The following is a 27343-nucleotide window of genomic DNA, read 5'->3' as shown; positions in this document are numbered from 1 at the left end:
AGCTAGATAAGAAAATGAAGCTCTTATTTTTCATTGTCCCATTCCCAGCCCATTCTATGTGAGGGAAGGGGGCAAAAGGAAATTTTAGTAAAACAGTAAAAAGAAAGAATAAAAAAATATTTTATTTATTTTTATTTTTTTGTCTTTTTAAGGGCCACATCTGCAGCATGTGAAGGTTCCCGAGACTAAAAATTATTTTAATGAACTAGAAGCTATTTTTTTTCAAATGGTCATTAGTAATCCTAAGCATTTATTCAAAGGTTATTAATGTTTATTATGTTTGTAACTTGTTTTATATGAATTATGCTAATACTCTGAAGAATGACAAGTGTATTTCTAAATGTATCTAAATACTAGATGCAATCTTGCTGATAAATATATTGAAAAATAATCTATCAAGAATGATTTTACCACATTTGGACTAATTTTACTTAGTTTTTTTGGGTATTCCACTCTTATCTCCTTTCTCATAGTTAATCGGTAATTAACTCTACTCTAAACAGTACCTTGAAAAATTGATAGAGACAAGAATTGGTTTGCTGTAAGTGAAACCTCCCTCTGGAATTTCCTTTTCTTTTTTTATCTTTTTTTTTAATGTCTTGGAATAATCAATTGTATGTAGTAAGAAATTATAGAATGTTCTAATTAGTCACACTTTTGTTATTATTAAATGCTCAATTCTTAGAAAGGAGACTGGAGTTTAGATTTACAGCTATGTTGTTTAACCACTTCAACTTATGGTCCTATTTAAAGTGGAACAGTTAGACCTATAATCATACATTATAATAACCACATCTTGAGAGTCATGTAGCCCAATGAATTTTCATCAAAAAAAAAAAAAAATGAACATACTCAAGACTCAAGTAGCCAACAGTGAAATCAGGAAACAGCCTGACCCGTATTCCAGAAGTTCCCATGGTGCCTCATGACTATGTTAAACATCCCTCCCAAGATAGTCATGCTCTAGATTTGTGATTGAATAGGTTAGTATCATTGTACTCTCTTCTGTCTGATTTACAGCTTTTACATTGAGACTTAGCCATGTTGATCTATGTAGATATAGTTCATTGACTTTCATAGCCTAGTAGTATTTCCCTAAATGAGTGTTTCACTACATACCAAGCTGTTTTATTGTGATGGACATTAGATTGTTTACATTTTGAGCTCTTATGGATGATACTGCCACAAACACTCTTGTAAATGTCTGGTGAACACAAGCACACCTCCCTGTTAAGGTCTGTCCTTAGGAGTGGAGTTGCTGGGTCAATGACCCTGCATACATCCTGCCTTAGTAGAGATTTCCGGACAGGTCTCTAATGTGATTACCTCAGTCTACACTTCTGTTAGCAAGAATAAGAGTTCCAGCTGCTCCACATCCTCCAGCAGGATTGGAAGTTTCCTGCCTCTTTCATCCTGAGATTGTGTACATGTGGTATGTGCCATGTGATTTCATTGAATCTGTATTAAATAAATGTTTACGAATGTATGAAAATAAATTGTTTCTCATGTACATATCTATTACCCGGACTTGGGTTTACATCCTAGAGAACAGAGGCCATGTGTAAGATACTTATCTACCCTGGAGTAAATCTCATATGGCAAGTGTTCAGTGACCTTTCGTTAAGATGAATCTTGACTATATATTGCTCCACTAAAAGACAATAGATAGGGTGAGAGAGAAAAAGTGCTCCAAGAGGACAAGTACAGATATATTCTATTGAGAAGGATAAAACTTAAGGACAAGATTCTTCTCAATTTTTGTTGAATTCTATTTTTCATTTATTCATCCATCCACCCAACTTCATGTCGGTATTAGAAAAGGAATCAGTGGCTTATATTGTCTAAATGTTCATTGCTTCCATTTGCCACTCTATACTGTAAAAAAATAATTTAAAATAATTCAATTTCCCTTGATGGTGGGCCTAAGTACAATTCTTCAGGAAGATGGTTTGGTTATTATACAGGCAAGTTAAATTATGTCTCTTTTCACCTGTTAATACCAGAGTGAAGGGAAGCTACAACCCCAACAGCAATCTCTTCTTTATTCCTTCAAGAAACAAAACCAGCTTATGTCCCTAAAAGCTGTATTCATGTGCCTAATGACATAAAGAAAGTCCTGGTTCCAATTCTATTTTTTTTTACCCACCTGCTTTCAAAATAAGCAAATAAATGCAGGGAAGAATAATTCACCCCATGCCTTGATTGAGTTTAATAGTAACAGCTCTTACTTCGCTGAAAATAAGAGATTTCTATAGAAATTATAATCAACCTCCTATGAATACATGGAATTCATAAAATCTGAAGTTTCTAAAGGTCAGCAAGCATTGAAGGTTTTGCCCAGGGGATAAATTTCTAAATAACCCTGAGGAGAAAGACAGAGAGGGAAGACAAGGAAAAAGTTTAACTTGATGAAAGCAAAATGTGCAAACTGAACAGTTTTTGGATTATCATTTAATTATAGCTATCAATCACCTCACATCTGCCTTTTCCCAGTATGCAGGAAATTCAGGCTAAAACCATTCAATCCAACCAACAGAGAGTAGATAGCCCATTAAGGATCTTAACGATGGAAAGTAATATTTAAGAAATTACCCTATAGGAGATCTTAGGAAATTATGTAAAAGCAGGATGGTAGAATCCATCTTTCAACAAATCCTGGGAAAACCCAAGGGTAATACTATCCTTTTAATTAATGACACAAACCACTTACTGTTTCCTCTTCTGTACCAGTTTAGAGATTTTCCAGTAAGTGATCCTTTTCAAAGGGTTTTGCTTTCCAAATCATTTTATGTCAACCCACATTTTTACTAACTGCAGTTAGTCATTTTAGAAACATGATTTTACATTATTTTAAAAAGAGGACTGTTTGAAGTTTGAGCTTTCAAAAGCACATTTGCTTCATTAATTGGCACTGGGGAACACCAGTCAGTGTCTTTATGGGCGACGGTTATTTTGGGGTTTCAGATGTTTTAATTTCTTCTTTCTGAGGGATTCATACTGACTGTCCCTAAATTCTATAGCAAAGGAATTAAATGGCATTAGGCTTGTTAAGCGCCAGTGTGTTCAGAAAATTGTTTCAACTGTGGTAATCCCCTTGTCGTGCTGCATTTATCTCCCACCAGATACCTAAATGCTTCCCTCTTCTTCTCAGTCAGATAATTGCAGAGAGGCTGGAACCAGAGAAAAGTGTTGAGCTGGTGCTGAGCAGTAGATATAAAAAGAAGTGTCACCCTTGTGAAAGTAAATAGACTCTGAGACTGTAATCTCTGCTCTTATTTATTTTTGAAACCATAAATGCCCAGGGGAAAGTTTGTTGTTTATTTAGCTCTAGAAATCTCTGTCTGCAGTGATGGATGGTTTTGGACTTATTTTTATTTCCATACTTTCCATAGTAGCCATCTTCCTTCCTGTCACCACCTTGGTCTTCTCCCTAAGTATGAATTTTCTCCCAGCGGTGTTTCTGGCCATAGCCTTCAAGATTCTTTGTGTTTCCAAAATAATAATATGTTCATTAACTGTCTTTTCCACCAGAGTTCCTCAGGTGATTTAATGATCAGAAACATTCAGTTAAAACACAGTGGAAGATATGTTTGTATGGTGCAGACAGAAGTGGATAGTGTTTCATCTGCCGCTGATCTCATAGTAAGAGGTAAACATTAATGGCTTCGTGTGTTTTTTAATGTCTCATCTTAACTGAGCATTTATTTCTAAAGGAAAAACCATGCTGAGATAGCATATGAGCATGCAAATTATAATGTTGACTGGATTCGCTCCCCCTCTTCAAATAACCCGGAAGATGTAGTAGTAATAATGGGTGCTAATTCAAAGAAATAAAAATCTCAACACTGTCATTCCAGTAGCTCTCACTGTAATAAGTATTCCACAACTGCTGCCAAGCTGATGTAGTTTTGTGCATCTTATTAATTCGGCAGTAGTGTTTAATATGAAGAGAATAGGAGTTTCCACTGTAGCTCAGCAGTAATGAACCCGACTAGTATCCATGCGGACTCAGGTTTGATCCCTGGCCCTGCTCAGAGGGGTAAGGATCCAGCCTTGCCATGAGCTGTGGTGTAGGTCACAGACGAGACTTGGATCCTGCCTTGCTGTGGCTGCGGTTAGGCCAGCAGCTACAACTTCGATCTGATTCTACCCTAGCCTGTGAACTTCCATATGCCGTGGGTACAGCTCTAAAAAGACAAAAAAGAAAAAAAAATATGAAAGAGAATAGTGATAGTGTGCAGTGCAAGTATGTGTCTCTGTACTTCTGAAAAAACCAGGATCGTACAGAATGCCTGAGAAAATCTGCCAGCGTGAGCTACTGTCCAAAGCACCGATTTGCTTCTGGGCTAAAAAATGACCAGAGTGCATCGTAGAATAAAACAGCTCTCAATAACAGACTGAGAACTGCAGAAATACATCAGGAGATTAAAGGAAAAGGCTTCCTGCCAAAGTAAAGGACACTGAATCTGGAAAGGTGCTAAACAGAGGCCTCAAAAAGCAAATGTCATTTGTAGTTGTGGAGTATTATGACTTTTGAATTCATGACTCAAAATCCATATTTAGTATCTAACAACAGGAATGTGAAAGAAAAAATAGTAATTTTATTGGCAGGTAAATATCCTTTTTCCCTCAGTGCTTTTGCAATTGGGGTCCATTGGAGGTTTAAAAGTGTCATGTGACTTTTTTTTCACTTTGGTGGAAATAACTGACATTTATGGAATTGCTACCTATTTCTTGCATTTTTATCTCCCTTAGGTTCACCTGGACCACCAGAAAATGTAAAGGTAGATGAAATTACAGATACAACAGCTCAACTCTCTTGGAAGGAAGGTACAGACAACCATAGCCCAGTTATTTCCTATTCTGTCCAGGCACGGACACCTTTCTCCGTGGGATGGCAAACAGCCACAACAGGTAAATGGAGAGAGGCAAACGCCGCTGGCAGTATAAATGGATTTCAGGTCAGCGCCAAGACGTGCAGACTTTCACCTCTCTGAAATATTCCTTTGTAGTGCCTGAGGTCATTGATGGGAAAACACACACAGCTACAGTAGTGGAGTTAAATCCATGGGTGGAATACGAATTTCGGGTTGTAGCCAGTAACAAAATCGGAGGTGGAGAACCCAGTTTACCCTCAGAAAAAGTAAGAACTGAAGAGGCAGGTTAGTGTTTTGTTTTCTGAGTAATGGTTTAATAGGTTTTCCTGGGTGTGTATTTCCACTTCCCTTGGCCTCGGTCTCCAGGCCGGCAGGGGTTCAGCCTCAATAATCTGTTGTCACAATTATCTGACCTGTTGGATGGCAGACTGGCCATATGGCATTTGTCAAAAGACACATATGTAAGTGATTCTGATGTAGTGTGACATTTGCAAGAGTTCAGTCCCTCATCAGCATTCATTAGTGTGTGTAGAGTGAATATGTTTTTGTCACTTAAGGTTATAATTACTATCTGACATAGTCACCCTGTTAACAGGGGAAGTGCTGTTTTCATTTATAACAAGCACTGACAGATTGGTAGGAAAATGACATTTGGGAGTTCTGCTGCTAGGAAGTCTCATTCTGCCAGCAAGCTCAGTGAATGAGCTTAAGGAATTGATGAATAGGTATATTTTGGCCCCTTGAGTATTAAATTAAGAGAGAATTATTAAAATTTTCCATGTGGGGCAACTATTAATATTAACCATAAGACTCTTTTTATAATGCTAAAAATATCCAAACATTAAAACTGAAAAGTAGAAAGTATACATGGTATTATATTATCAACGCATCGGAAAGGGTTGAAGACCTTTCAGAATCTGGAGTATTAATTAACTAAAATTATGTGTGAAATACAGCCAATATTACACATTGGAATGAAGCCAAGATAGAAGTCATGGAATACATTTCAATAATTTTAATGGTGCTTGACTCAGGACAATGCATGTAACATTTATACCAGGTATTACAATAAGTCAGGGAACCATGTCTGTCCCATGCTCTGTTCATCTCTTCACACAACACATATAGGGAGTATCTGCTGTGCACTGAGCACTTTATGGGTACAGTGGGTACAGCTGTGAACCCAACAAAGACCTGCCTTCAGGGAACATATTCTGGTTGTGTCATGGGATTTACTAAGCATACACTTCGCAGTATGAGAAGTCTGATTCCTGTATGAGGTTCCTAAAGGATATCTCATAACAGAATTCAAGTCAAGGTCATTTTTATATATAGCTTGTGTTGTCCTGAGAATTATATCTCTATTTGGTATGGTCACAAGTTAAATGTTCATGCTGACATGGATGGACATAGAGAGGATCATATTAAATGATGTAAATATGACAGATAAAGACAAATATCATATGATAAAACTTATATGTGGACTCTAAAGAAATGATACAAATGAACTTATTTATGAAACAGAAATAGACTCACAGAGAAAACAAACTTATGATCACCAAAGGGGAAAGGGCAAGGGAGAGATAAATTAGGAATTTGGGATTAACATATAGAGACTACTATATGTAAAAGAGATAACCAGTAAAGACCTACTATATAGCACAGGGAAGTCAGTGTCTTGTAATAACCTGCATTATAAAAGAATCTGAAAAAGTATATACACACACACACACACACATATGTATAACTGAATTCCTTTTATTTATACCTGAAACATTATAAATCAACTATACTTCAAAAAAATAATAGCTTTGAAACTGGAAAAAATGTTCATGTTAGATTGATTTACCATCATCCCTGGAGAATCACTTTTTCTTATTTTATTAACCTTCATACTAAGTCATTTTTCTCCTACTGTTTAAGATAATTTGCATCTTTAATAATTTTATGCAAATGTAAGTCATGTGATCTCTCCCAATGATACATATACACACTCAGACACACACACGTATATTGCATATATACACCCACATGTGCACACACACATATGTGTGTAATGTGCCAATGATCAAATTAGTTTATTAAAAGTAAGCAACATTGACTCTCTTTTCAGATAAATATTATCAAATGCACACAGGGTTTCTTCTCTTTTCTCTCATCACTGCAGTTCCAGAAGTGCCTCCTTCAGAAGTCAGTGGAGGAGGTGGGAGCCGCTCTGAACTGGTGATCACCTGGGATGTAAGTGTCTGGACAGCATCTTCCCCTTCAGGGTGGTGCTCTTCCCACAGTCATGGCCTCCTGGGTGGTGATGGTGCTGGTGGCGGTAGAACCAGTAGCTCCTGCATTTAGACACTGTGCCTAACATTTTGCATACTTTTTTCATTTTATCCTCACAACATTTTTTAGACAAAAGCACCAAGGCATAAGGATATTAAATAATGTGTTCAAGGTCTTCGGGCTTCTAGGGGTGAGAGTCAAGTCCTGGCTATTTACTCTGGGGCCACCCTCACTGTTTTCCCTGCAGCTACTCGCCCACTGTTGATGCCCACCCTGTTTTTCCAGGAGCTACCGCTTCCTGGCCATTCTCTCCCACCCTTGCTTGATGTCATAATTAGGAAAAATGTTCATTAACAAAGTCAGAAGGCACTAGAATTACCTATATTATTTGAAGATGTTGATGAAAAAATGAAAAGCCAAGAAAGAGGTCGTGGGGTATCAATAGGAATTTTCGACACAATGCAAATACAGCTTTGTTTTTAATACATTGTTTTTATTTCCTTTATTAAAGTTTTACTCTCTTTCACTTAATCCTTATATCAGTATATAATTTCTCCCGTGAAGTCAACATCAGAGATAAGATGATTTTTATTTGATAGAGAGATGTAATATTTCAGTTGAAAGTATATTTTTAGCATTCAAAACTCAAATTGGGGCTGCAAGAACAAGATGCTCAAAAATCTGAATAATTTTGAAAAATTCCAGCTAGTTATCTGATGGCTATGAAAGAATGCCATATGCCATTATAAAAGCCACTGACTATCCCCTTGAACTTTTTCTCCTTTTTTTATCCAGCCATTTATTACAATGTAAATTATTATTTGATATGGCTATTACAAAAAAGACTCCAAATTATAGCTACATTTATTTTTGCATAGCCTTCATGTGAAAGCGTGATTTAATTTGTCTTTCCCTTATAGCCAGTCCCTGAAGAACTACAGAATGGTGAGGGTTTTGGGTATGTTGTTGCTTTTCGCCCTCTTGGAGTTACCAACTGGATCCAGACAGTGGTCACATCTCCTGATACCCCAAGATATGTCTTTAGGAATGACAGCATCCTGCCATTTTCACTGTATGAAGTTAAAGTGGGTGTTTATAATAACAAAGGTGAAGGACCCTTTAGCCCAGTGACAGCAGTGTTTTCTGCAGAAGAAGGTATGGAAAGCTTATGTTTATACAAATGGTCTTCAACTTAACGATTTTTCGACTTTACAGTGATGAGAATGTGATACACGTAGTCAGAAGCTCTTACTTAGAGTTTCAAATTGTAGTCTTTTCTTTAGCTAGTGATAGGGAGTGAAATAATCTCTTCGGTTGCTGGGTGGCACCAGCCACAGCTCCTGGTCAACCAAGCAACCACAAGGGAAAATGACAGATACACTTAGGACCATTCTGTACCTACAACCATACTGCTTTTCACTTTCAATAGAGTTTTCAGTATGTTACAGGAGAATTCCCTGGTGGTTAAGGATCCAGTCTTGTCACCGCTATGGCTGGGGTCACTGCTGTGGCAGAGGTTTGATCCCTTGCCCCGGAACATCTTCATGCTGTGGCTGTGGCCATAAATAAATAAATAAATAAGTAGATAGATGGATAATGATAGATAGTCAACACTTTTATCATCACGTAGGCTCTATGCCAGATGATTTTGCCCAACGATAGGTCAGTATACATATTCAGAGCATGTAAATTTAAGGTAAGGCTAGGCTGTACTGTTTGGTATATTAGATATATTAAATGCAGTTTTGACTTAATGTTTTCGACTTACGATGTGTTTATCAAGATGTAACACTTCCCTCAGAAGTGCAGTGGGGTAATGATCTGGCTTGCCTCTGTGGTGGCACGGGTTCAATCCCTGGCTCAGCACAGCGAGTTAAGGAACCAGTGTTGCTGCAGCTGTGATATAGGTCACAACTCTGGCTCGGATTCAGTCCCTGACCCGGGAACTTCCATATGCCTCCAGTGCAAACAAAAAAGGAAAAGAAAAAAAAAAAGGTACAACCCCATCATAGGTCAAGGAAGAACTGTATATGAGTTCCAAATTAATAAACCAATTGTACTGCAAAAAGCTATGTGAAAATTCTTGGTAACTTCAGTTATATGTCTTCAAAAGAAGAATGAGTGAAGTCATAGATTCCTCATCCAGGTCAACTATGCATACTTGAAGTGTGAGACTCAGTGGACAGTTCAAGGGGGTAGCAATTGATTATAAATCTGTTTATGAGGAATACATTGAGTTCCAGCCTGTGAAGCAGGAGACAGCACAGCTTCCCACAGCTTTCTTCTTTGGAGGGTAAAATTAAGATATTCTCTTTGAAGTGCCTTTGTCTCAAGTTTTATCATGCTTCCTAAACCTGAGAAAAGGGTTTTAGCAGGATGGAGAAGGGAGGACCAGAAGTATGACATTAAAGAGATGTGAAATGTACAGGTTTGAGCATGTGTTTCACCTGTTCCAATTGATGGAGATTTATGCATACTCACTCCATTTCTCTGCCTTTCTTTTACATCTGCCCAAGTTATTGCACCTCTATAAAAAAATAATAGTAAAGTAGACTTCCCTGGTTGCCTAACAATTAAGGATCCAGCTTTGTCACTGCCTTGACTCAGTCACTGCTGTGGCACAGGTTCAGTCCCTGGCCTGGGAACTTAGGCATGCATCAGGCACAGCCAAAATTTAAAAAAAAAAGAGAAGAAAAGAAAAAGAAAGAACAGAAATAAGAATAAAATAATAGTAATGTTAATCAAATCCTATGAAATTGCCATTTTATAGGTTAAAGGCAGCTGAATATTATCTATCTTGTGGGGTTCTACAGAGTCAGAAGGGCAGAGTTAACATGTATTGAATGCTTGCTATCTGCCAAACATTACCTAATTTGAATTTTCTAAGGAGGTACTGTTATTACTTCTCATATACACATAAGAAAATGGAAGCTTGGAGTTCCCGTCGTGGCGCAGTGGTTAACGAATCCGACTAGGAACCATGAGGTTGCGGGTTCGGTCCCTGCCCTTGCTCAGTGGGTTAACGATCTGGCGCGTTGCCCTGAGCTGTGGTGTAGGCTGCAGACGCGGCTTGGATCCCGTGTTGCTGTGGCTCTGGCGTAGGCCGGTGGCTACAGCTCCCATTCAACCCCTAGCCTGGGAACCTCCATATGCCACAGGAGCGGCCCAAGAAATAGCAACAACAACAACAACAACAAAAAAGACAAAAGACAAAAAAAAAAAAAAAGAAAATGGAAGCTTGATCAAAGAAATTAATAAACATACCAAAATCCATTCAGATATATTGTTGCTGGTATTTTAACCCATGCTCTTTGCCCTTGACCATTCTGAGATCATGAAATATGATTTCACAGTATCTCCTCTACCCTCCAAGGCTTACAGTAAATTGTAAAAGTTGGTTCACAGTTGTCATCCCTAAAAACAATGTGACTCAATGTTTTTGTAGTACTGTCACCTCTATTTTTGTTCTCTCTTTTATCGCTGAGATCCCAAAGAAAAAGGAAAAGCCATTATAAAAATTTTGCAAACGAAAGAGCTTTTCTATTCATAGCCAGACCCCATTTCCAAGAGATGCCTAGGAGGGTTTTCATTACAAAGGTAGATGGGGGGGGTGGGTCTGAGGAGTGATGGCTATTGACCAGGGAGTTTGGGGCACTGCCCACCCTGTGTGTCCTGGCCCAGAAGGGCTGGCAGTTGGAGGGAGGGACAGTCAGAGCCTTTACCCTTCTTGCCCCCTGCACCTTCCTTCTCCAGTTAGCATTTTTGCCACCACTGACAAGTCTGTTAAAGGCCTTTTGTTCCAATTATCAGAAACTGTTTCGACTTGCCTTTGAAAAAAAGCAAAGATTTCTTGGACATAGACTCAGACCTTCCATTGAATCCAAGGGAATGGTAAATAGCACACCCCATGAAGAGCCTGAATCTCAGTAGCTCTGGGCTGTCAGAAACCTAGGGCCCCTCTAGAGTACTAGGCTGGAATGATTGGCCCCAGGTTTTCCTCTCCAAACCACATTTCAGATTCTCAAGAGAAATTAAAAATCTCATGGGCCCATCATTAGACCATGAGTCTATCTCACTATCCATCAGCCATGGCCAGGGAGCAGGATCCTGTAACATAAAAATGGGTGTTAGGGGAAAAGAAATCTCTGGTCAGAGAGATTTCTGGGCCCTGAGAGGAGAGAATTACTGGGAGGCCATCAAACCCCAAGAGTCCTCCCTTACAAAGGAGGTCTTTTTACTGTGTAATAAGCAATGTGCATGTTTTATCTCCTCCTTCAGAAGAGCACAAGATCTCATTTAACTTTGCCTCTCTTGTGGGCCCAGCTGGGCAAGACACTTACTAAATGTTTCTTGAGTAAATAAACTCTCTGGACCGTGACCTTTATTTGGCAAGACAGAAATAAAATAAGTAGCATTTGTGGGCGTAGGAGTTCCCTTGGGGGCTGAAAGAGGAGATTAATAATGATAGGGTAGAAAGAACAAAGGGAAAGAGGGAAGGAAAGTAGGAAACCAAGAAGCTAGTGCAAGAGGTAGGGTGTAGTTGCTCTGGCTGTTGTGCAAGGAAAAGCCCATGGCTGTGGTACCATCTCTTCCTAGGAAGTGGACAAGGGACCAAGACATGGTTCATGTCTGCAAATATTTTCACAGAATATTTTATGATATTTTGAAATATGTTAACATGTTTTTTTAAAATTAAGAACTTCAACAGATGTTTTAATTAACCATCAAAATGATAATTGTATTTCACATTCCATTCCCAAACAGAGCCTACAATAGCTCCATCTCAAGTCTCAGCAAATAGCCTATCTTCCTCAGAAATTGAAGTTTCATGGAACGCCGTTCCTTGGAAATTGAGCAATGGACACTTACTTGGCTATGAGGTAATTTCTTTTATGGTGAATTAGCTCGTGTGTGTATGTTTCCATGCAGCCTTGTCTGCTTCCACTTAAAAGCCTTTTTAACAGTGACATCTTAGCGTTCTTGCCATGGCACCATAGATTAAGGATTTGGCATTGCCGCAGCAGTGGTGTAGGTTACAGTTGCAGCTCAAATTCAATCTTTGGCTCACAGGACTGGAAGAGAAGGGGGCAAATGACATCTTAGCTCACTCAAGTCTGACTTTTGTTAAATTTTACCAACATATTACTCTGTGTGACCATCAGTAGATATTGATTTAATTCAGCCAGTTGAATGAAAATAATTTGAGTTGGAGTAGAAAAGAAAAAAAATAAAATGAAAGGAAATCATGTATCCTGTGGGCCTAATCTTGTAGCAGAGTTGACTAAAAAATAAGAGATCAAATTATAGTATTTAAGTTCATAAGATATTTCTGCCAGTAGTAAATCACTTTCCTCCAGCTCTTTGTCTTATTTTCTTGGTGGCCTTGTTACTTCTAAGCCTTCAAATTCTTACCTTCAAAGCAATAACATGAAAGATCTGAAACAGAATAACACAAGACTAAATGTAATGAAGGTCAGAAAAGTTCACACAGAAGATGATTAAGTGGGCCGAGTGATTTTTGAAAGTTTAAGGATAGCAAGGTTTACCAGGACTTTAAAGAAAAAGTAAGTTGGAATTCCCTGGTGGTCTAGCAGGTTAAGGATTTGCATTATCACCACTCTAGTTCTGGTTGCTGCTGTGGCTTGGGTTCAATCCCTGGCCCAGGAACTTCTGCATGCCTCTGGTGTGCCTAAAGAAACCAAAAAGTAAGGAATGTAGAGAAAATAGAAAATATTCCATCCTGAGCACAGCCCACTGGAGGAGTAGATGGAGTGGAGGTCCACGTACAGAAGGTGGTTCCTGTAGGAGGGGTGGCTGCATAAGGGGACAATGGTCACAGCCAGTTTTGGATGGATGTTAAGAAGAACCATTCTGACTAGGCCCCATGTTTGGTGGGGAACAGTTAGAGAAAACTGGGAACAGTTGAGCTGAGAGCTGACAAGATAAAAATTGAAGTCTTGAGATATTTTCTTATACATGTTTATAGATAGATAGATTTCTAATCTGATAAATATTTGAGTAGGTATAATCATTGAAACATATTTCACAAATGTTATTCAAAGCAAAATCTATTTATTGGCTTTGGTGAATGAAATTAATAAAAATGTAAATGTAATTTAAAAAAAAAAAGGACATTTTCTCTGACAGTGATATTGCAGTAACCAGAGTTGTGATATCCGCCTCCCCACACCACTACCACTACTCACAACCATCTTCTTAGGAAATGTCCCTCATGCTTCTAATTCCTGATTCAATGACAGGTTTACTTTACATGCACATGTTTGCAATACAGGACCATATACCCTGCCACTTGCCAACATAACCTGAAATGATTGTACCAGAGTGGCCACTCAATCAAAGGCAGCTGACTCATGGACAGTTGAGCTGAGCTAGTCAGGTCAGATTCTTTTTTTTTTTTTTTTGGTCTTTTTAGGGCTGCACCTGAGGCACATGGAGGTTCTCACTCTAGGGGTTGAATCAGAGTTATAGCTGCCGGCCACAGCCACAGCCAGAGCAACTCAGGATCCAAGCCACATCTACAATGTACACCACAGCTCATGGCAATGCCAAATCCATAACCCACTGAGCAAGGCCAGGGATCAAACCCACATCCTCATGGATACTAGTCAGGTTCATTAACTGCTGAGCCATGACAGGAACTCCTCCTATTCTTGTGTTGGAGCAAGCAGTATAGAGGTTGTGTTTAAGGAGTTTAGTGTTGAGTAATGCAGTGATAGGTCCTATTTGGGACCCAATTGCAGACTTCCCAAGCAAAGGCCATGGGCATATAGGACGCAGCTGGCCTGCAGAGATAAAATGGAGCAAACATACTTATAGGCAACCCTAAAGAATGGAGGCGACAAGGACCCACAGTGCCTTAAAGAGCAAAGTAGAATAGCTCTTGGACCACTGTCCACTTCTCAAGTGGCCTGGCTATATTCTTTCTCATAATGTCATCTGGTCCTCCTTTTCAGTCAGCTCCCCTTACATTTGAATTTGAAAGAGCTTCTGGTCATTGTAACCAAACAAGCAGTGACTTGAATGAATGTTAATGATAGAAAAAGTATAGATGACAGCAGTGATGTTCAAAGAATGCACCATGGGCCACTTTCACCACAGTTACCTGAATTTTGCTAAAGATGAGCACCCACAATCCTCCCTGGATCCACTGTGCCCAAACATCTAGGGATGGGTGTTGGGAATGTGCATTTTTAGTACATGCTCATAAGGAAACGTCTTATGTACAAGAAGCACTGGCCTTGACACAGAGACACTTGATCAGAGACAGCTGTCCAGATCTAAGGAAAGCTGAGGGGTATTGAAGAAGAAAAACACCACATAAATTTAGAAGAGCCGCCTAATCAGCATCCTAAAGAAAGCCAAGAATATTTGGATGGAAAATTCCTTTGATTCCATGGTGGTGAATGGAAGCAATGAAAGATGGTGGGCAACCAGTAGTGGTTCCCCAGTGATTGGATAAATGGCATTGATGGGAAAGGTAAGTGGGTTGGAAGGAACTCAAATATAAAGGATCATAGTTCTGAGGTCAGACTCATGCTGGATCCCAACTCTGCCACTCAGGGTGCTGGAAAAGTTAGGTAGTTTTTGAGCTTCATTTTCCTCCTCTGCTGAATGGAAACAGTGGGCCTAACTGAATTCAGATTTTGAGAGGATTGAATGAGATCAAACACTTAACATATTTCTCACAGTTTCTGGCTCAAAATAATAAGCAGCGAATAAGTGTGAGCTATGTCTCCAAAGAATTGTTTTGATGTTAAGGTATAGCTTTCTCCCCTGTAAATATTCTCAACCAGTTCTTTGACTACAGGCTTTTTTGTGTCAGCAGAGTTGGTGACAGCTGTAAAGATGGGCTCACCTGTGAGATTCCTTCCTTCCTTACTTTGTTTCCAAAGCTCAAGCCTTTAAGGAGATTATTCCATATATTCCAAGAGGGTGAAGAAAGAGAAAATGCCTTTAAGGAAAAGATATAAGAGAAATTTCAGGTGACTTTAGAGGAAACAAAGATCTGAGACTTAGCTAAATCTCATAGGTCCCCTAGTTTTCTCCCTAGCTGTGCCCAGGTTGGTGCCCAGACCGCAGAAGGGAAAAGCTGTGCTTCCTACACTTAGCTATGACTTTTTGATTTGCAAGCATGGCCAAACTGCTGGAATTAAAGAGTCAGATCAGTGTAATATTGAGTTATCTTGGCAGGACTCTGGGAAGGGAGCCATGGGAGTGACTGAAGTTGAATTTTCCATTAGTTAAGCAGGATTTGGAAATCGTTTACTTAAAATAAATGGGCACATTTTGCATTCCTCAAACAGCCAACTGAGGCACACAACCCCAGTCAAAACTTTGTCCTTTAAAAAAAACCATAGGACAGGATTACAATTCCTGACCTGGTTGTAGGTTACAAAATAGTTAAGAGAAGTAAACTGGAGACTATAGATAAATGGACTTTGTGGGCTTACAAGCACATAGGAATGTTCCTAGTCACTGGTGATTTCTTTAATAGCACAGGGGCATATTGATGTTGATTTTAGAATGTCTCAATTTAAGCTGATCAGGAATCAAGAGGATAAGCACACTCTACAGAAGTAGAAGTGGACCCCTGCGGGTCATGTCAGGAAAGATTGCACAGGAGATAAAACAAAAGAATCCAAGTAGTGCCAACATAATGTCTGGTTAAATCCACACCGTTTTCGAATTAGACAGTCTTGCCTTCAAATGCACCAGGATAAAATATAAGCTCCACAAGGGACAGGAAACTCTGTTCATTGACATGTCCCAAGTGCTGAGAGTTGTATCAGACACACAGGAGCCATGCAAAAAAATTTGTGTTGCTTGAATAAATGCACTTCTGGTTCCAATGTCTTACTGCAGTGTGGCCTTGAGCACATTATAAAGGCTCTCCAAGGCCCACTTAAAATAAAGATGATAATAGTAAATTACTCACAGCATTGTTGGAGATTTAAGTGAGATAAAGCAGCCATGCTGAAAATGGCCCAGGGAGACTTGGGGAGCTTCTGCTTTTCTCTGTTTTGAATATTGGGCATTGGGATAAGATTTCATGGGAAGGAAAAATTTGAAAATCAGTGAAGTAAGAAAGAAATGCTGAGCATAATCTGAGTATGAGACTCAACACTGTTGTTTGTGTTGTTGCTGGTGTTGCCATCAGGTGGGAGGCAAAGATGAGGGAGGCGATGAGCAGATGGGACTTGCCTTAAAATTAATTATGGCATCTTGCCTATCTGTGTAAAGAGTAGCAAAACTGCACATCCTCATGGAGGCTGAATACTATATGAAAAGGAAACAGCTCCTAAAAATGTCCTTCCTGAGTGCTTGCTATGTACGAAAATCAAGAAATAAGCTAAGAGAAAGAGGTATTAATTGGGGAACTTAAGAAATAATTTATATACATATGCTCAGATAAAACTATGTATTTTTCCTAGTCTCAGTAATGATTTCAACAGTAACCTGGAAGAATAAACGACTTAGCAGAGTATTTAATTAATAGTCATGTGGCTAACTTTCTGGGTTGTAGCATCCCAAATATGGCTTTAAAATTGTTAATAGCTCCTGCTTTTCTGTCATCTCAGTGAGGGTTGGTCATGTGCCATGGGGCGTGCTGGGCACACATCATCATTAGCATCGAGACTAATTTTCCTTCTGATTTGACCAAGTAGTCGTTGAGGAGCTCATTTCCCTGGGCTCCAATTTATTTCATCTTCTAAGCCGTAACACTCAGGCTTAGATCTTTTCTTGTGCCCTTTGCACAGGAACAAAAGATACAGACAAGATAAAGAGGATGCAGATGATTTAAGTTCATGGGTAGTTGGCTGCCGGAGGAACAAAATCTACAAAGTTCTAGCACGGTATATACAGTCCGTTTCTTTAGTTACTTTTGTCTTTTGAGAAAATAAAACTAAATCTTGGGAGAATGTGGCCAAAACTTGGCCTCTGTCCATTGGTGCTGAGTAGAAACACAGAGACAAGAGTTTTGCATCTAGGAGAAAAAAATAGCTTTATTGTTTTGCCAGGCAAAAGAGGCCACAGCAGACTAATGCCTTAAAGACTGTGCCCTCCTTTGGGAGAGAATAGGATGTGGTTTTCTAGTGTGGGAGTGGAGAATAGGGCCACAGATAAGGATCAGGATAGGTGCAAGCTTTCATTCTCCTTCAAAGTTGGTGTTTAGTGGCTCCAGGACTGGTTCTAGGGGTCCTCCTCTTTGGTTTTCATTTGTTGCGGGGTTTCCTTCTGCTGAAGAACTCAAGATATAATTATGTATAATCCTCAAAAAGGAACCAGGACCCTGCTGGAGGCTGCTCTGGTGTTTGACTGCTCCTCCCCTGTCTCTGCATCCCCTCCCTTCCTTGGTTAGCAACAGTTTGAATCTGCCCTTTGGAATTTAGGGAAGGTCAGTCATGGAGGCTGCAGCTTATTCCCTAAAAACAAGAAATAAGGAACACAAAAAGGCTTGTGTGCCCAGGATCTTTCTCAGTTTCAAGAATAACCATGATACGTGATGGAAACAAAACTTTATACTTGTGAAATATTACAGGTACGCATATTGGGGGGTGGGTAGGAAGGGGACCTAGTAGATTTGTTTTTAAGGTTTGACAGGGGAACACAACTGAAAATGTGTACAGAAGGCCAAACTAAAACTTCACTGATACCTTCATCCAGCCTACTATTTTAAACAGCTGTACAGAACAGGTTTAATACCTAATATTTTAATTAGAATGGGAAAAGATGTCAAATATGTTAATACTTTCTTGAGAATATGAAAATCCTACTGGCAAAAACAAAGAAAATGTGTAATTCCTTACTATCAAGTAGAGAATTAACTTCAAACTAGATCAAATCACATGCCCATAGGAAAATTGGATAGAGACCATTTGTTTCTGAAATTCCGCTTCTGTCCTCCTTTGCTGAAGAGCAATGCAGAGACGTAGTTTTGGGTGGCAAAAAAGATAGTTTTATTGCTTTGCCAAGTAAAGGGGGCCACAGCAGGCTAATGCCTTAAAGACTGTGCTCCCTTTAGATAGATTAAGAGGTGGTTTTATCCTTAGGGGGATGAAAAATAGGGCTACAGATAAGGATCAGGGTAGAGGCAAGCTTGCATTTTCTTTCATAGATGGTGTTTAGTGGCCCCAGGATTTGTTCTGGTGGTCCTCCTTCTAACTGGAATGAAGAATGCTTCATCAAGTAGTTCTTCTATTTGTTGGGCATTTTAGTTCTGCAGAAAGGCTCAAAGGTATTGTTAGATATATTCCCAAAGGGGAAACCAGGACCTGCCTCAAGGCTGCGCTATGGTCTCTTGACTGCTCCTCCCTGTTCTCTAAATCCCCTCCCTTCCCTGATTAATAGTTGCTCTTTGGAACTCAGGGAAGGTAATGGAGGCTGAAGTTTCTTCCCTATAAACAAGAAATGGAAGACACAGAAAGGCTTGTGTGCCCAGGAGCCTCACAAGGCCCTGCTTGGTTACAAATTCAAGCCTTTCGAAATAAGTAGAAGCAGGCAAAAATGAATTGAGTGAATAAAATGTAGACTTTTGAAGCTGGTAGAGGGCTTTGTTATGCTGGAGGGAAAAATAAGTATGTGTGTGAGTGAGAGTTGCCCAAGCAAAACTATGTTTGTTATCAGGCAAATAGTCCCTACCAAACTGGGGCTCAGCAAAGAGAGATCCAAAGGAATGAATGTCCCAGGCTCTCTTCCTCCTGGCCCATCTCCAGGCTTCTCTGGTACTGGACTCAAGTTCAGCTGCTCGCCTCTAGAAAGGCAATACTCAGGACACAAGTGCTGCTAGGAACAGAAAGATTGCTTTATTCAGGAGGCCAGCAACCTGGGGAGATGATGGGCTTATCCAAAACCAACTCCAAAGATTCTGCTAGATCATAAAAGTGTTTAAAGGGGGAATCATTGTGGGGGTTTGGGCAGGAAGTGGTGGTCAGAGTCCTCTTTATCTTCTACTATGTGCAGACTTTCTTCTAATTGGCTGGTGGAGAGGAAGCTGGGCTGTGCTCCAAGAATCTTGTGCTCAGCCTAAAGTTACCATCCTCCACCTGGATGGGGGCTTTAGTTGCTGCAGAAGAGCTCAAAGGTAGTGTTTTGTATATTCCTTGAGAAGGAAACAGGACCCTGCCACAGGGCTTTACTATTTTTGTTTGTATGTTTGTTTTGTTTTGTTTTTTGTTTTTAACTATATTGGAGTAGAGTTGACTTACAATGTTGTATTAGTTTCAGATATATAGCAAAGTGAATCAATTATACACATAAATATACCCATTCTTTTTCCCCTCATAGGTTATTACAAACTATTGAATAGATTTTCCTATGCCACACAGTAGGTTCTTGTTAATCATCTATTTTATACAGTAGTGTATATATGTTATTCTACCTTCCCAATTCATCCTTCCCCCAAAAGTTTCACCTCTGATAACTGTAAGATTGATATTGAAATCTGTAAGTTCGTTTCTGTTTTATGAATAAGATCTTTTGTATCATTTTTATTAGATTCCACATGTAAGTGCTATCCTATGTTACTTGTCTTTCTCTGTCTTATTTACCTCACTCAGTATAATAATCTCTAGGTCCATCCGTGCTGCTGTAAATGGCATTATTTCATTCTTTGTTATGGCTAGATAATGTTCCATTGTATATATGTACCACATCTTCTTTATCTATTCCTCTTTTGATGGACATTTAGGTTGCTTCTATGTCTTGGCTATTGTAAACAATGCTGCAGTGAAGATGGGGGTGCATGTATCTTATTGAATTCGTTTTTTTCTGAATATATACCCAGGAGTAGGATTGCTGGATCATATGGTAATTCTATGTAGTTTTGTAAGGAGGTTCCTTACAACCTCCACAGTGGTTGCACCAACCTACATTCCTACCAATAGTGTAGGAGGATTCCCTTTGCTCCACTTCTTTCCCAGTATTTATTATTTGCACACTTTTTAATGATGGCCATTTAGGCTGGTGTGGGGTGATACTTCATTGCAACTTTGACTTGCATTTCTCTAATAATTAGTGATATTGCACATTTTTTCATGTGTTTTTTTAGCTATCTTCTTTGAAGCAGTATCTACTTAGATCTTCAGCCCATTTATTTATTTTTTTATTTATTATTTTTTAATATAAAGCTCCATGAGATCTTTGTATCTTTTGGAAATTAATCACTTGTCTGTTGCTTCATTTGCAAAGATTTTTGTACCATTCTGTGGATTTTTTTTATTTTTCATTTTTTATGATTTATTTTGCTTTGCAATAGTTTTTAAGTTTAATTAGGTCCCATTGGTTTATTTTTGTTTTAATTATCATTATTCTAGGAGGTGGATCAAGCAAGATATTTCTGCAATTCATGTCAAAGAGTGTTCTGCCTAAGTTTCCCTCTAGGAGTTTTATAGCATCTGGCCTTACATTTAGGTCTGTTATCTATCTGTAGTCTACTTTTGTTTATGGTGTTAGAGAATATTCTAATTTCAGTATTTTACATGTAGCTGTCCAGTTTTCCCAGCACCACTTATTGGAGAGATTGTCTTTTCTCCACTGTGTGTTCTTGCTGCCTTTGTCAATAGATCAGTTGACCATATGTGCTTGAGTTTATTTCTGGACTTTATATCTTCTTCCACTAATATTTTTGTTTTTGTGCTAGTACCATACTGTTTTGATGATTGTAGCTTTGTAGAATAGACTGAAACCAGGGAGACTGACTTCTCTGAATTCCTCCAGTTCCATTTTTCTTTTTCAATATTACTTTGGCTATATGAGGTCTTTTGCATTTCCATACAAATTTTAAAATATTTTGTTCTAGTTCTGTGCAGAATGTCATTGGCAATTTGATAGGGATTGCATTGACTCTGTAGATTGCCTTGGGTACTATAGTCATTTTGACAATATTAATTCTTCCAATCCACGAGCATGGTATATCTTTTCATCTGTTTGTTATCCTTGATTTCTTCCATTGGCATCTTATGGTTTTCTGAGTACATTTGTTTTTTCTCTCCAGCTAGGTTTATTCCCAGTTATTTTGTTCTTCTTTATATGATGGTAACAATTGAAGATTAGAAAGAGAAGTTAAGATCAGGGAAACATTTACCATTTCACCATTATTTCTTAACTGTTCCTTTCTTATCTCTGCATCCCCTGCCTTCCTTGATAAGCAACTATTTGAATATGTCCTTTTGGACTCAGGAAGGGTCAAGGAGGCTGAAAGAAGCCTCTTCTCCTACAGACAAGAAAGGGGAACCCTACTGTATAGCACAGGAAAATCTACTCAATAGTTTGTAATAACCTATGTGTGTGTGGGGGGGAGAATGGCTCTGTTTATGTGTATGATTGATTCACTTTGCTGTACACCTGAAACTAATACAATATTGTAAGTCAACTGTACTTCAATAAAAAAATTTTTTAAAGAAAGCAGGGTGGACATGGAAAGGATTTTTATCCTGCTCTGTTTCATCTCCATCCAGTGAGAGTCCAGAGGCTCAGGGAGCCTGGTGCTTAGTTCACACAGGTCAGCCTTCCCAGAAATGAGACCTTCCCAGAATTGAGAGCCAAGTAAAGAAGAGTAGAATATAAATCTGGACTTGTCATTTAAAACACTGTCAAATGCATTTACCTGCCTGCTGTTTATTGAGATATGTTTCATCTTGCTGCTAAGATGAAATATTTGTCTCTCTGAAAATCTGTAAGTATAAATAAAATTATTTTAGTCTATTAAAATAGCATTTCTGACTTAATACCTGTACTCTAATGGCTACAAAAGGTGCCACTTTTAATACATTATTTTTATAGACTGTGTTTCATTTTAAGGTTAAGTGAAATCTGTGATACCGTGATATTAAGGACTCCTCACAGCAGGGACATTCATTTTGTGAATAACCAAATTACTTGCAGAAAAAGAGATCATATTTTAAGTCCTAACATTCCTCAAGTTTGTTTCTGTTTACTTACACAGGTAACAATATATTGGCTTGTGAAATATGTAATGGTTCTGAAGAAAAAGTTATTCTTTCTAATCAAGAAATTAGTTTTTCAGTGTTTTATAGATGCTTAGAATATTAGGACTTGAGTAACTAACTTGGGGAATTAAAGGGAAAAAAAACTCTTCCTCTCTTCTCTATTCACAAAATACTTTTGACACCAAATATGTGGGAGTTTTCTCTATACCAACCAATTCTCTGATACCAGCTGGGTGTCCTTAAATTCAATTCATTGCTGCCATTCTGTTCTCTTAGCTTCAGATCCCACACATTAAGGTTTCAGTCCCACAAGAGTGTTCTCACTGCACACAACCATCAGATGCCAATCACAAGTCCAGGCATCCTCTGGGGGGGGCTCCCACAACCTCCTCCTTGTGTTTGATAACTTGCTAGAATGGCTCGTAAAACTCAGGAAAGTGCTTTACTTACCATTATCTATTTATTGTAAAGGATGCAACTCAGGAACAGCTAAATGGAAGAGACACATAGGACAAGGTACCTGGGAAGGAGCACAGAGTTTTCATGCCTTCTCCATGCCCTCCACTCTCCCAGAGCTTCAATATGTTCGTCTGCTTGGAAGCCCTTGGAACCTCTTCAGTTAGGATTGATTACATCATTGTCCATTTCCTAATCAAATTAAGTCATTCTCAAGCTTTATGTCAAGAGATGGACTTAAAAGTTCCAATTTTACTCTACTTGTATGGTTGGTCACCCTGGAAACCAGCTCCCGTCCCCCTCCTGAAGGTAACCAGGAACCCTTGACTATGAGATATCTCGTTAGCACATAAAAGATACTTGTCACTTCTGAGATTCCAAGGGTTTGGGGGGAGCTGTGTGGTGAGCAACCCTGGCAGAGACCAAATACATATTTCTTATTATGTCACAGTGAATCTCTGTGGTGGGAAGGAAGTGGGTATTTTTAAACTGCATGTTTTCGGGAGTTCCCGTCATGGCTCAGGGGATTAAGAACCTAACTAGTATCCATGAGGACGCCCTCAATTCCTGGCCTTGCTCAGTGGGCTAAGGATCCAGCATTGCGATGAGCTGTGGTGTAGGTGGGAGACTCGATTTGGATCTGGCATTGCTGTGGTTGTGGCCTAGGCCAGCAGCTGCAACTCTGATTTGACCCCTAGCCTGGGAACCTCTATATGCACACCCCACTTCAAAAAAAAAAAAAAACTGCATGTATTTAAGTCACAGGAAAATTCACCAGGAGTTCCCTAGCAGTTAAGGACTCAGGGTTGTCACCGCTATGGCTCAGGTTTGATCCCTGGCCCAAGAATATCTGCACGCCTCAGGCACAGCCAAAAAAGAAAAAAAAAAAAGAATTCACCAATATTCAGTGCTTAGTGTGTACAAGCTTTGTCCTGAGTGGCAGAGTTATGATGATGATGATGACCAGAACAGACCTGCCTCCAGTACATGATTCCACTTCAGGCTCTGCCCTCCTGCTAAAATATAGTTGACTTTACTAGTACACACTTGAGCCAGCAAACGAGGGTCCAGTGACCCACTACCGTTGGAGAGAGTGGCCTGTATCTCTCAGGTGATGACAAATTGTTGAGAGCCGTAATTGTCTTTTTTTTTTTTTTTTTTTTTTTTTTTTTGCCACACCCATGCATGTGGAAGTTCCCAGACCAGGGATCACACCCAAGCCACAGAAGCTACATCAGATCCTTAACCCACTGTACCCACAAGAGAAATCGGCCACAATTCAGCCTTAATCACACTCACCTTTGAAGTGGATTTGCCTTTTATTTTTCCTCCCACTCAATTCAGAATAAATCTCCAACATGAAAATCTCTGTCTCTTCTCAGACATTTTATCTTATTGTTGCCTTTTCTTTAACTTCTCCTTCTGGAACTCTGGTTGGAACATTTCACTTCATCCTCAGTGTTTCTTAATGTGGCTTTCATAATTTTTATTTCTTTCTTCATGTTCTGTATTTGTTTATTCTCTCTTCTACTTTCCAGTCTTCGTCTTCATTCCTATCACTGATTTTTTTTTTTTTTTTTTAAACACCGCTCCTGAGACATATGGAAGTTCCCAGAGTTCCCAGGGCAGGGTCAAATCAGAGCTGCAGCTACAGCAATGCCATAGCCACAGCAACACCAGATCTGACCTGCATTTGTAACCTATGTGGCAGCTTGTGGGAACACCAGATCCTTAACCCACTGAGCCAGGCCAGGGGTAAAACCCACATCCTCACAGAGACAGTGTCAGGTCCTTAACCTGCTGAGCCCCAATAAGAATGTCCTGATTTTTTTTAATTATTGTTCTTTTCAGGTATTGGAATTCTATTTATTTTTCAGATTCACCTCATCTTTTTTTCTTTGTCTCCTATTCTTGAATTGTAAATTTAGTCCCTTCTTTAGTAAATGTGGATGTTTTAAATATACTTATTTTAAGATCCATTTCAAATGAGTGTATTAGAGCTGGTCTCCTATGGTCTGGTCTGTGGACTTTCTTTCTTGTTAGCAGGGTTCTTCATGTGCTTTGTAATATTTTCTTTCTCTGCTCATCTTTTATAGCTGCTGCCTTCATGTTCTGTCAATGTTATACTAACTCTTTCTGCACAATTATATTTTCAGAGTATATTTCTTCAGCCTGGACATGTTTCCTTTCTTTATCTCTGCACTGTGGTTGTACCTATAAAATCCAAATTAGTGTGGAGTGATATTCTTTTCTTTCATGTGTAGAACTTTTACCATTTAGACCCAGAACACAACTGAGAGGGGAAAAAAAAAAATGTGTCTTTTCATTCTTGGCTTTTCCCTCTTTTCCTTAAAAAAAATAAATCTATTCTCAAAAAAATATTTTTGAGTGAAATGTTAGAGTAGAACTGATATATTACTTAATAAAAATTGGAAATATTTATGTCACTACTTTGTTTCTTCATGTTTTAGTTATATGCCTATTTATTCAAATTTTTAAGTAAAGCTGTTTAAGAAGATTCTATAATCAATTCAAATCAATATATGCTCAATTTTGGCACAAATTTTATCTATGATTAAATAAGTCTAATAACTGTCAGCAACTGACAACAACTAAAAAGAAATTTGTCACTCTGATACATGAAGGATGGTTAAGGAACTTCAAAAATAAACTGCTATCAAGAACCTTCAAGCACCTTCTATGAATTGATTTATAAAAGATAATCCATATGCCAGTTGACAGTTATTTTTATTTTTTCTTTAAATCATCTCCTGAGGAATGATTTCTTAGGTAACATATGGTCAGGAAATTTGAATACAAGAACAACAGTGCGTGGATTAGAATCTAATTGAGAGAACCACATGTATCCCAGGATGATCCCAGTTGAGTTGCTACTCCTTGCTTCTGCTGTTCCATTTGTTGAGTGACAATTATTACAGCTATAATTTTGTAATCTTTTTCTCAATCTATGATATATCCCAGGCCACAAGTTTCTAGGCTGTCTATATCATTTTATTATAATTATTGATTATGTACCATTCTGAGTTAATAACTAGACAGTGTTTTCAAGGGCACAGAGAGTGTCTTATCATCGTGGATTCATCTAAACCTAGCAATACCTCCAATGTTTAAAATTGATGAATCTAGAATTTATAAGAGTTTTCAGTACCCATTAATAATTTGCTTGCCTGTGGATTTATATAGGATAATTTGCTATGTTATTTTTAATTAATGAATGACATCTATGGGTTTTCTTTTTTTTTTTTGTCTTTTTGTCTTTTTGCCATTTCTTGGGCCGCTCCCGTGGCACATGGAGGTTCCCAGGCTAGGGGCCTACACCAGGGCCACAGCAACACGGGATCCAAGCCGCGTCTACGACCTACACCACAGCTCACGGAAACGCTGGATCCTTAACCCACTGAGCCAGGCCATAGGTTGAACCTTCATCCTCATGGATACTGGTCAGACTTGTTAACTGCTGAGGCACAACGGGAACTCAGAGCTCCTGCTTTAGATGGTCACATGGTGATATCTGGTCTCAACACCAAGAATGTTTGGACTTTTCATGAGCCATTTGTTTTGTTGTTATGCTGGTGGTGGTTATTTTGTTTCTGTTTTTTACTCTTTGAAGGTTCTAAACTTCCTAGCAGATCATAGCAGAATCTGATAACATGAGATTGTTCATTGAGGAACATGTCTTATTACTGTTTTTTTCTACCCTTATTTCTTTATTTATTAAATTCTCATAACTTATTTTTATATTCTTATACTGTAAATGTATACATCTTTATAAGAAACACATTAGGCTCATTATGCTAATTATCATTTAGCACAATTCAGACAAATGAGATTCAAATAAAACAATTCAGAAGTTCCCATGGGTTAAGATCTGGCATTGCTGCAGCTCAGGCACAGGCTGCACATTTGATCCACAGACCAGGGACTTGCACATGTCTCTGGTGCAGCCAAAAAAAAAAATTCCAACATTTCAACATATCCAGATATTTACCTTTATTACCTGACTTCCTGTTCTCTGCAGCTGCTCTGCGTATCCAGGGGTTCTTGGTGACATTTGGCCGTCACTGTAGGACAATCCATTGACCATCTGGCTTTTCAGTGGTCTTGGCTCTGAGAGGTCACTTTCTTCACAGAAGGAAGCTTCTCCATCCATCAGTGCCAGCCTTCTAGATTGAGCTTGGGCCTGGTTGATTAGAGTCTGAGAAGGGGGAACAGCTCACTGTGTTAGATACACAGATTTCTCCTTTATTTTCCCATTTATGAGACTGAGGTCTAGTAGCATGTAGCAATTATTCTTGGAATTTATCTGGTTTTTTTGCATACTCTCTTATGACCTCTCTCCTAGAATCCCTTTTCGTTCACCTCTGTTGCACAGAGCCTATAATGCAGCACCTAACACATAGTAGGGTTAATAATAAGAACTTGTTGAATAAATGATAAGATCAGTAATTTAAAGTGCCAATTTTAATGAAGATCCGTTAATGTAAAAGATGCTGTTTTGTCAATCCTTTGCTTTGTTTATAATGTTTTTGGTCCGCCAGCTTCGGTACTGGAATAATGGAGGAGAAGAGGAATCATCAAGCAAACTGAAAGTGGCAGGAAATGTGACATCAGCCAGACTCCATGGTTTGAAGAGCAACTTGGCCTATTACACTGCTGTCCGAGCTTTCAACAGTGCTGGTACTGGTCCCTTTAGTGCCACGGTGAATGCAACCACCAAGAAAACCCGTATGTATACTCTGATTG

At 38.9% G+C, this 27343-nt stretch overlaps 1 protein-coding gene across 2 annotated transcripts in view; it reads left to right on the top strand.

Moving 5' to 3' along the window:
- CNTN3 (contactin 3) overlaps positions 1-27343 on the top strand; it is a 362517-nt gene that overhangs the window by 317227 nt on the left and 17947 nt on the right. The window contains exons 14-20 of one of the 2 annotated variants that reach the window (XM_047779251.1): positions 3532-3649; positions 4756-4914; positions 5013-5162; positions 7045-7115; positions 8075-8309; positions 11919-12034; positions 27139-27325. In XM_047779251.1, the coding sequence (XP_047635207.1) occupies positions 3532-3649; positions 4756-4914; positions 5013-5162; positions 7045-7115; positions 8075-8309; positions 11919-12034; positions 27139-27325 (1036 nt within the window). The remainder of the gene's footprint in view (positions 1-3531; positions 3650-4755; positions 4915-5012; positions 5163-7044; positions 7116-8074; positions 8310-11918; positions 12035-27138; positions 27326-27343) is intronic. The other variant, XM_047779257.1, reaches the window with a different exon arrangement.

This window comes from Phacochoerus africanus, chromosome 1 (assembly GCF_016906955.1).
Source record: "Phacochoerus africanus isolate WHEZ1 chromosome 1, ROS_Pafr_v1, whole genome shotgun sequence".
Lineage (NCBI taxonomy): Eukaryota > Metazoa > Chordata > Mammalia > Artiodactyla > Suidae > Phacochoerus > Phacochoerus africanus.
Note: the sequence above shows the minus strand (reverse complement) of the source record. Positions and strands in the feature narration are given on the sequence as shown.